Below are 12,329 nucleotides of genomic sequence, written 5' to 3' on the forward strand. Positions count from 1 at the left end.
CTTTATTTTTTATTCTAAATGACTAAATAAAAATGTTTGTGTGAATGAAAACCAAAAAACTAATAAAATATTTGATATTTTAACATTTTTTATACAATTTTGTATATAAACAACAATAATATTTCAATTCTAAAAATTATAAACTCTGAAATATTTATATTTTATTGAAGTAGATTTTATTTTTAATTCAAAGGGACTAAATAAAAATGTTTGTGTGAATGAAAACCAGAAAACTAATCAAATATTTGATATTTTAACATTTTTTATATAATTTTGGATATAAACAACAACAATATTTTAATTCTAAAAATTATAAACTCTGAAATATTTATATTTTATTGAAGTATTTTTAATTCAAAGGGACCAAATAAAAATGTTTGTGTGAATGAAAATCAAAAAACTAATAAAATATTTGATATTTTAACATATTTTATACAATTTTGGATATAAACAACAATAATATTTCAATTCTAAAAATTATTAACTCTCTCTTTTATTGAAGTATTATTATTTTTAATTCTAAGTGACCAAATAAATATGTTTGTGTGAATGAAATTCAAAAAACTAAATAAAAAATATGATATTTTAATATTTTCTATTTAATTCTAGATATAAACAATTATAATATTTTAATTCTTATAATTTATACACTCTAAAATATTTAAATTTAATTATAGTATATTTTATTTTTCAAATTAACTTTGAATGAATATGTAAAAAAATGAATCACAATTAAATAAATAAACCACCCTTAATTTATATAATTTTCTTGGTAAATCCATCACAGGAAAATGAAATTTACTTACAGATTCTAAACACCCAAAGACTTTGCTATTGTTATCAACAAATTAGACGGAGTGAAATAGAACGTTAGAATTAAAACATTGGAACAATTAAGTGACCCGACCTTTCGCTGAACTGTGATAAGTGACCTTTCGTTTCCCAAGCTAATTAGTGAACTCTACGAAATGCTTTTTACGAATTAGACACCGTTCTAACATGCCAATGACGATGACTACCCACGGAGGCGTTTTGTATTATGTGGTGAAGGTTCCTAAGGACCAGGAACAAAGGTAACATATTTTATGGGCGACCAACCAAACGTTTACTGTTAGTTTTACTTAAATAAAACATTTTTTATCAATTAGGACTGATTTATTCAATTAACTTGTTGGTTATACAACAATTATGATCATATTTTTATTAATTAGTCATGTTTTACCACAATTAGGACCCTCATCACTACTTATAATAGTTTTAATCACGTATTATTAGACATTGATTACCATATTACAAATTAACAATGATACATAATACAATTATGTAAAAATAAATGTAAATTTAATTCATAACAAAGACTGAATGAATGGTTCACACTTAATACGGACGATTATATAACCGGAACATCCGTGCACATATCCTGATTTATTAAACCATCTATGTTACATTGTGTTACGTGTGTACGAACTAATTAAACAAGAACGACTCAAGGAAGTGGTTGTAATATTAAAACATCATTTTATTTGGTCACAGTGTCGTTCGCCGACCAAAGTTTTATGCTAATTAACACGGAGTAACTGTTCGGTGTTGGATGGAATGCATGCTAAGTTATAAATAACATTTTTATTATCTGTGTGCGCTCAGAAAAGCGTGAAGGAGCGTAATCGTTCGCGAATAAACACCGAAATTTTGGAATGTTTGCCTGAGATAGCTGTGGTGATTATATGTGCAGCCTTGACCACAGGTTATAAGTGTTCGTGGTGATTTTTGCAGGATTGATCCAATAATAAATAATAACGTTAACGCAAAAACATATTACGGTTATTGTTGTTGTAGTTTGAAGCCTGATTTAAATTGTCTTGATGTTTATTATTAGTAAACATTAAAAGTTATCGACTAATAAATGAAATAATGACTGAAAAGTAAAAAAAAAACAGGAAAAGAAACCTTAAAAACATAATCAAAGCAAATATATATTGCTAAAAGTTAGTAAAATATAAAGTTTTACGAAAATTCTATTCAATTTTCCAAAAAAATAATTGCAAAATTAGTAAATTTAATAAAAAATTGAATAAAATAATTATGTAGTACAAATTAAAATTAAGTGAAAAAGTAAAAATTCAAAGAATGTTATATATAAATACAAATATTTTAAAGATATTCTTTATTAAATGTGTAAAAATCTATGAATGTATATAAAAAATGGAAAAAATAAAGGGAAGGACAGTTTGTTGAAAAAATCTTGTATAAAATAAATATGAGAATAAACATTATGAATAATATAAATATGGTGAAAACATGAAAATAAAACATTATAATCCCAAAAAAGTTAAATATGTACTGCTGAAAGTCTGTAAAATATAAATTCTTACATAAATTGAGAATTTTCTAAAAAATAAAGGCTAATTTAAAATTTGTAAAATATATCAAATAATTGTGTATTGATAAAATTGTGTAAAAATTCTATGAAAAAATAATACATAATAAAATTTAAAAAATTTTAATATTTATGGGTAAATTCAATAATTTTGTGTTTTCAAACAAAGTTTGAATAAAATGGAATATAAAATATTTTAAAGATATTCTATTACAGTAAAAATCCAAAAAATTAATGGAAAAATACTTTTTTGAGTAAACAATTTGTCAATTGTAAATAATTGTTTAATATTTATAGACCAAATAATAATTCAAAGGATATTATATATAAATATAAATTTATTAAATGAGTAAAAATCTTTAAATAATGTTTTTTAATGGTATAAATTCAGGAAATTATAAAAAAATAAAAAGAACGATAAATGTGAGAATAAATATTATGTACAATAAAAATATGATGAAAAAATGACAAAAAGAAACATTATGACCCTAAAAAAGTTAAATATGTATTGCTGAAAGTCTATAAAATATAAATTCTTGGCTAAATTCAGAATTTTCTAATAAATAATGGCAAAATTAAAATTTATGTGTACAGTGTACAAAAAATAGTACATAATAAAAATTAAAAAATGTTAAAATTTAAGGGTAAATTAAATATTTCTGTTTTTACACAAAAAGTTTGAAAAAAAAATTAATATAAAATATGTTTTGTAGTAATAAATTTTTAGTTGTTAATATTTGTTTAGTAATATAAAAAATATATAAAAAATTAATGTAAAATATGTTTTATAGTAAATAATTTTTTAGTTGTTAATATTTGTTTAATAATTTTAATATTTAGTTGTTTATAATTTTAAGGTTAAGATCAAATATTGAATATTTTAAGTTTTTTTAATTAAATTATTTTTTATAAGCTTAATATTTCAAATATTAGAAATTTAAATTAAATATTTTAATTTTTTAAGCTTAATATTCTAAATATTATTATTTAAAATTAAATATTTTTAATTAATTAGTTATATTTAATTATTGAAATATTTTTAAATCTTAAATTTAAATTAAATATTTTAATTTTTTAAGCTTAATATTCCAAAGATTATTAATTAAAATTAAATATTTTTAATTATTAGTTATTTATAATTTTTGAAATATTTTTTAAATCATATATTTATATATAAATTAAATATTTAATTTTTTATAATTAAACTTATTTTTAATTTTTTAAATAATTTAAATTTAAATTAAATACTTCATTTTTTATAATTAAACTTATTTTTTATAAAAAAAGTAATAAAATATATATACATTATTAATTTTCTAAAAAACGTTTTTTAATAATTAGAAATCTGAAAAAAATATAAATTAATACGAAAACAGAAAGTCTTTTCTGATAATTTTATTTTCAATATTACTAATTTTCTAAAAATTGTTTTAATGATATGATAATTGTGAAATAAATATAAATTTATACAAAAACAAAGAGTCTTTTTAATAAAATTAATGTACAGTTAAAATTGGAAATAATTGTGATAAATAAAAAATACTTAAATAATGTAATAAATATTTTTTAAAATTAAATACATAGAAAACAACTGTAAAACAAGTTTTTGGAAGAACAGTCCATAAATTAAAGGTTAATAAAGATAAAAATTTGAAGAATAAATGAAGAAATCTGAAAAATAATTATTAATTATGTAGAATAATAAAAAATTATAAAATTAGATAAAATAACAACGAAAACTGTAAAATATATATCACTAATAATAATCTACATCTGTAAAAATTCATAAAACATAAATTCTTTCATTCAAAATATAACAAAAGTATAAACAGAGTACAGTAAAATGTGAAGTAGACATTCTTCTTACTTATACTCCTGAAAATTTGAAAAAAATTATCAATGGGAGGTGGTGTATTGGAGTTTTGCCAGTTACTTTTTTGTGTCTGACTAAACATAAGTTTGTAATGTATATTTGAAACATCTGGGCTTATCCTATTTGCAATTTATGACAGACAATGACTTTGCAATGATATTTTACAATGCATATTAAATTTCAAGTTAAATGTGGTGCCATACTCGTTGAGAAAGAAAATAAATTACATCTTTGATCTTTATATGCCAAAGGCATAACTCGTTCAAAATTAATATTGTATTAATATGTTATTTTCATAATAAACTTATTGACTATAATAAATAGGTCTTATGATCTGCATTGCGCCATTTTACCAACTGCGTGACCATTTCACTGTAAAATAATTAAAATAAATCAGTTGTACCACATAGTTTAGAATCACGCAACTAAAAAATCCTCAATTTAATAATTAAATTTTAATTCGATATATTTGTTGTTCGTTTCAGTACTGAAAGCGGTTGGGACAACCCCTTCCGACCGGGCGGCGACCTGAGCCGCGAGGCGGACGAGATCGTCGAGCTGATAAAGGGCGGCAAACCGATAACGCCGACGCCCGGCGGCCAATCGCCGCCCCCGCTGCCGTCGCTGGACCAAACCGACGCCGACCAACACAACAACGTGACGCCGAACAACGTCGAGCCGACGCTGACCAAGGCCAGTCCGAACAAGGCGGCCGCCCTGAACGCCGCCCCGAAAAGTGCCAACGGCAACGTGAAAAACGACAAACCGTCGCCGCCGGGGGCGGTCGACGTGCAGAGGGGGACGATCCGGCCGGACGGCGACGCCTCGCAGGTCGAGCACGTCACAATAAAAAAGAAACCGAAGTGCAAGTGCTGTGTTATACAATAATTGGTGACCCTCGAGATAGCCAATAGACTTGTTACTGTTAAATATTTCTAGGGTTAAGGAGTGATGTAAAAAGTTTAAGTTGTTTAGTCCTTGTCTAGAGCAGTAAGAAACTCATGTGATAGAAAATGGTTATTTTTAATAAATATCTGTCCCCCTTTTAGTTATTACACTTACTCCTGCTGAAGTGTTGGCCAATTAATTGAGTTGTCAGTCAGTAAAGTACCAAGAATTTTCAATAATTGTTTATTGAAAATGTCCAGTAAATATTCCTGACGCCACTCTTGGAACCACCAACATGATTTTGTACAGCCTCTCATTTAACTTGTATGAGAAACTGATTGATCTTAGTTTTACAGCAACATTCACAGTCGATTCATCAATAAATTACCTTTAAAATTTCCGTGCCAAATTCCAATCTAACGTCAGTTATCACTTTGTACTTTTATATTGATATATTTAGACCAAAAACTAAGACGTTACTTTCCCATACAACGAAAACATTTGATGCCTTAAAGTAGTTAGACACCATTTGTTAAGTAACTGTGTTTTATCACTGACAAAAGATTGATATTAATAAAAGTGATAAACATGGACCAACTTAGTCTTTTTTCATCTAAACAAGCTAAAATGCTTTTTTAAAAAGCTTAAACCAGTCACACAAATACTATCTCTAGTGCTACATTCAGTTCCAGTGAAAGCTTCAAACCAGAATCTCGACTTAAAAAAAAAATAAAAACGGATCTTTGTGGTATCTTTAAATAAAAATAAGGGTAGCTAACGGAAATTGTTGTTTTATTTTAAGTTATCCAATGCTGGAGCACCAATTTATCCGATACGCACATTTATTATTGTAAACTTGAAAGTTTTACTAGTACTAATAGAGTAGTTTGTATCTTTATGTTGTGCTTTAAGAATTAAAATTAGATTGTCGTGTACATCTATGAAATTGTACAATTTATTAAATTGTTTCTTTTTTATTTTGTGGACATCTAGTCAAAGAAACAAAGCCTTGCCATTAGATGGCAACTTTTTTCTTATTTAGTGTTATGTGTTAAAAAAACATAAAAAATACAAAAAAAAAAACATTCCAAATCTTAATTTATTTGATAGTTTAATGTTTACAATAATAAATGTATTTTAGTACCTGTCACAACGTCGCTTAACTTAAAAGTTAAAATAAAACAGCAACAAATTCTATACATATGTTACATACTATATATATATACATAAATATATAAATATTATAAGGAATATGAAGAAATAGTATTAACTTGGCTGATGTGCGTTCATTCTAAATTATTTCATCAATTATATTAATACTTACTTAGTTTTAAGTATTTTATATAAAAATTAACCAACACCCACATACTTTGTTTTATATAAATATAAAGAGAATAAAAGTATAAGTTACAAAAGTGTGTTTTTATTGGATTCAAGAACAAGCTGTTCTCTTGACATTCATTTAAAACAACGACATATCCGACTCCTCAAATAAGACAGACTCAATGCAACCTAAAACATATCTGATCATTCAGAGTTTCAGCCCTCAGAGAACATCTTTTTCAGTCTTTAATTGAGTGTACAATACAGATCCAATGCGTTTAGCTTTTTTAGAGTGCGTCCACGTTGAGAGAGAGAGTGTAAAATTATTTTTATATAAGAGTTGATGTACCTAATTAAGTGTAATAATTGCCATGCAACTTTGAGCCCCTACGTTGCGTGTGATAAAGTCAAATTTCCATGGCAAGCAGCTTTGTTAAAACAATAGGTGTTTGTGTGTCTGGCTATAAATAAATAAAAAAAATGATGGAAATCAAAATAAAGATTCAACATTTTATTTTGATACGAGGTAACGTGAAAAGGACACCCAAAACATATTTTCATTAGACTCATTCGACAGTATTGGGTGGTGAGATTGTCTATATTTAATATTTTTAGAAGTAATACTACTATAACGTCCTTGATTTACTTGGGTGGTGCGGCAAACACATAAGTTTTATTTAATTTATTATTATTATTAAAGTTTCGTTGTCCAATTTTATATAATTTATTTATATATATTTATATATAGTAGGCTAAACTTTGACGCACCACTCTGTATAATATGTGTATGTAAAAATTGCAGCTTCATATGCTTAAAGTGTATAGATATTAGACTGTACATTTCATGATGTTTAATATTTGTCTCCCACTTTTTTAACTGATAATTATTACTATATTCAATTTTATTAATTTTCTTTATAAAGAAAATATTTTATTTGTTTCGTGTATTATATTGTATTATAAATTAACCTAATTTGTATACAAAGCCACAATAAATAATTTTGTGATGTACACAACCATGGTGTTTTATTTTTTTTATTAATTAAATATAATATAAAAAAATAATGGTATAAAAGTGCGCAGTTCTTAAATTCTAAAATAATAGTAATAATTTATAATTATTATATTTATTATATTATTTAAATCAATATTTTTGTCTTAATTTAGTATTTAGAATTTGTTTATTCATACTAATCCAAATTTTAAATTATTTATTTATTACCATTTTTGGTATTTTTAAACTAAATGAAATAACTATTCATTGTAAATGCTTAAAATGTAAATATATTATTATATAAGTTTATTATAAATATAACATTGAATATTAATTAATTCAAAAGCTGAAATAAAATTTTCAGATGTGAGCTGAAAGAATATGCAGATATGCAACACAGATTACTTCTTCAATTAAGTATTTGCTGAAATGATGTCAAGTATCATTACAAAATTCGTTGTTTATTTCGTGCAACTTATCAACCAATAATAATTCATATTTTACGTTTTTGTATTTCATAATTAATAATCTTTTGTATTTATTCGTAAATAATTTTATTTAATTTAATGATACGTAGTTTATAAAGCAAAATTGATAGTCTATATTTATTAATAATTATAGAGAGATTCTTCGTTTACTTTTTAACTATTGTATAATATTGAATATAAATCTGAAAACTAAAATAAAATTTTCAAATGTGAGCAGAATAAATATGCAAATATGCAACTCACATTACTTCTTCAGTAAGTACTGTTCAGAATTTGCTGAAATTATGAAATAAATCAAGTACCATTACAAAAATCGTTGTTTATTTCGATAACTTATCAGCTAATAATTCATATTTTATGTTTTGTATTTCATAATTAATAACCTTTTGTATTTATTCGTAAATAACTTTATTTAATTTAATGTTACGTGGTATATAAAGTAAAATTAATAGACTAGATCTATCAATAATGAGAAAGAAATTATACTTTTCAATTACGTTTTAGCTTATTTATTTAAATTTCAGGTCGCCACTTTCATCTAAAATGGTTTTAAGGAATATTATTGGAATTCTCCTAATTTTTGGAAGAAACCTTGCATCCTTTAGAAGGGTGTAGAAACTTATTTACATATCAAATGCAGTAAAAAAAACGTCGAAAATCCCAAGGGAAGTTGTGGGCCCTCTCTTGTTTCTGCTCATTTTTGTCAGTTTTCATTTGTGAGGAACATTGTCTTAAAATCATTCTCTTGTATCTCCGAATCTAGAACAAGCTTTCATAGTGATTAACTGGAGATTCACATTATTTGAGTCTCAAACTTCATATGCTTTAATTTAAGTTACTAGTTTTCAGACGTGTACTGGAGCAGGTGGTACTAGATCAATGGAAATATTCTTAAATTTTATCTTTTTAGTTTTATTTGAGTAGTAGCACTAGAAATCCAAATTTTACAAAGAACATGTAAGATTGTGATAGATGTATGTATTATATTCATTGAAATACAAGTTAAGATTGTCTTGGAGCAATTTGACGTAGTTCTTCATCAATTCACTAAATGCATGATTTTGTAATTCCTATTTCCATTCACTCAGTCATAAATTAGATAAATCATTAGTACGTCGTTTATTCCACTTAACTTTTAAATACATATGTAAATATCGATATGCCACAACATAAAAATCAATACTGCTAAAAGATCATTAAGTAAATTATCCTGAAATATATAATTAGGTAATTATAAACATAAATAATTAAGTTAAGGTGAAGCGTGTTAAATTGAGATGTACGTTTTGGCCAGGGTCAGTGATAGTAAATCATAATATTGGCAATATTTTCTATGATATAATGATAACAAAAGTTTGCTGATTTTTTTCTTTATTACATCACAATTCATTTAAATTTTATGCTTTTTGGTATTTTAATCGAGATACATGTTGTTCCTCAAGTTATCAATTGTATTTAGATCAGGACTTTACGCTGGCCAATCGAAAATCTCAACATTTTTATATTTTAACCAACATGTAATTGGTAAATTATTGTTGACACATGGTTCCATTACATCTCTCATGATGACTCTATGTACGAAATGGTCCATTTTACCAATAATTTTTAATAATGGTTCTATAATATGCCAGGAAAAGGAACCCCAAACCAAAACCTTTCCTCCACCATGTTTCAAAGTCTTTGTAGTGTATCTGGATCCAAACTTTTATTGAGGAGACGATGAATGTATTTTTTACCATCTGATCTTGTTATATTGGACGTTCATCACTTCAAAGTACCCTTCGCCAAAATTCTGAAAGATAATTAACATTTTTTTTTTGTAAATTTTTAGTCCTGTTCGAATATTCTTTTTTGATACCAATGGTTTCTTTACTGAAACATGTTCTTACAAGTTTTGTTCCTTCACATTTGTAATATTTTCTGTCCAAACCAATACACCGGACCACTGATCTCAGCAAGAGTAAAGTGATTGTGCAGAAACACAAACGTGTGAAGATATTGCCAAACTCCTCCAGATACAGTCACCACATCCATCCATCTAGGGATGCTGAAACGGAACACGACGCGCCAGTCAACGTTACCTCATTCATGTGCTCATCATTAAGGCATCGGCCTGTGACTTAATTAATAGATCACTCTTGCGATTCGGCTCCGCTAATGCCAAGGCGACCGTAATTTACATACTTTTTTTAACCCAAATAAAACATCCGCCAATCATGTAATATGCTGCATTTCATACGTGATTTCTTATTTATAATTTTTTTTTTTTTCGTGTAATTTTTATGCGATTTCGTTAGGCCCGAACGTAATTTGTCTTTGCGGCCGCCGAAAGTAAAGGTTACAGTGCTAATTGTTCACGATCCACCGAAAGTTATTAATTATGATGCATTTGAAAGGATGAGTTAAGTGTTTTAAGTGAATTTAAGTTGCTTAAAGTACGTGGGTAATTTATAGTTTCAGATGCTTTTGTTAAGCAGGTGATGATTTGTTAATGCAAAAATAAATATAGGTTGTCGTTAGTATAAAATTACACTATATTCTATTTTAAAAGATTGATTCAACAAATAATTATATTACATACAATTAAATTATAAAATCTTAAAGTACTTTTAATGGATGAACTAAATTGAAATAAAATTTTATTAAATGTATATATTATAAAAAAAACTGGAAATGAGTATTTCTGACTCTTAATTTTTATTTATATTTTAAAGATATTAAATAATTAATAATAAATTTTTAAAAAATCGACTATTTTTGGTTTAATTTCTCACCCTGAAAAATTGATAATTAATTAATTTTAATAGGAAAATCCATATCTCGCTATTACTTGTTCGTACAGAAAATTTTTATTAACATTTTTTGTAGAAAATTGAACTCTCTACAAAAAAGGTATCTTACAATTTTTTCATAACTCTCACAGTTTAGAAGATATCGAAGGTCAAAGTTTGAAGAATTTAACAAAAATTTCATTTTTACTTCTAAATTTTATATCTCGTATATAAATAAATATTATAAAATGCATAATATATATTTTTATAAGAAATTAAACGCTCTACAAAAAGGGTTTCTTGTGGTTAATCGATTAGTCTAACCATTTGGAAGATATTTGCATTTCAATCCCAATGGGTACTGATTTTAATAATTTTTTAATACATATTTTAAATCTATAAAATATGTTTATTAAAATATTTAAGTCAAAAAACCTTGAATTTCAATTATAATTTATGATTTAGTAAAATGATATTTTAATAACAATCATTAACAAACTGTATTTTCTTTGTCACATACAAAATAATTCTTGAATTTTAATATAACCATCAAACTGACTTAGAGAATAATTACAGTAAAGTATAATTTAATTGAAAATGTATAAAATTAATAAATAATCAACTAATGCAGTGATTACTTATGAATTTGTTGCAAAATACCATCCAAAATTCATAAACCTTGTTCCTAACATAACACATATGTGGCAATCAATTAAACAGTACCCAACAAAAGCAAATTCTTCGGCCGAGGACTTTTTTCTTTAACCGAAATAATAAAAATTTGCCTTAATTGTGCCGCTAATGGTGTGCCATTTGTTCTCTGTTAATACGAAACTTTAATGTTATTAGCCGTACAGCAATTTGATATTTTTTTGTGGGTCATTAACAAAAAGTTCTCACCGAAGGAGAACTGGTAGCATCAATTTGCCATTAATTTGCGGCAGATTTCAATTTATAACACATATTTATTAAATTGTACAAAAATCTATTTAATGAATATTATTAACAATGTGTTTTTTTACTAAATGACTGACAGGAAAATATAAGACAATCTATTAGTCATTGTACTGAGCATTTCCTTATTTAGAAGGATGTTTATTTATAAATAGATATTAATTTACTTCGGTTTAACATCCTATTACGGAATGATTAATAAATACTGTTTTGGTGGAATATTTCAGTTAACTTACGTGGAATTAATTACTTTTTATTCTTATAGGTTATGTTAGGTTAAGTTAAAGAATAGGTTAGGTCTACTTAAATTATATTAGGTTAAGTTCATTTTAAGCTTTGTTTTTTTAAATTCAAATGTGCCTTTTAAATTTTAAATTAAATATTCTTTTTCGGGAGTGACGTTAATTTTTTTTATTATATTTTCTTTAATGGAGTTTTTGGAATTTTGGGAAATATTTTTAAAGATTTATTTTAAAAAATCAGGATAAATCAAGTTAAGTTAATATGATAAATTTAACAATAAAATTCATAAAATTCAATAAGTGTAATTAATAAAATATTTATTAATTTGTTAATAAATATGTAATATATTTTTAGAGGAGTATCTATAATCTATCTATTCTATAATTTAATCTCCTTTCTTAGATTAAACTCTAATACA

At 25.3% G+C, this 12,329-nt stretch overlaps 1 protein-coding gene across 1 annotated transcript in view; it reads left to right on the forward strand.

Annotated features, from left to right (window-relative positions):
* The window catches only part of LOC109605759 (uncharacterized), a 134,247-nt gene extending 126,770 nt beyond the window's left edge, over nucleotides 1-7,477 (forward strand). The window contains exon 5 of the mRNA XM_049962595.1: nucleotides 4,736-7,477. Coding sequence (XP_049818552.1) covers nucleotides 4,736-5,138 — 403 coding nt within the window. The 3' untranslated portion in view covers nucleotides 5,139-7,477. The remainder of the gene's footprint in view (nucleotides 1-4,735) is intronic.
* The last annotated feature ends 4,852 nt before the right edge of the window (nucleotides 7,478-12,329 follow it).

Source organism: Aethina tumida, chromosome 2 (genome assembly GCF_024364675.1).
Source record: "Aethina tumida isolate Nest 87 chromosome 2, icAetTumi1.1, whole genome shotgun sequence".
NCBI lineage: Eukaryota > Metazoa > Arthropoda > Insecta > Coleoptera > Nitidulidae > Aethina > Aethina tumida.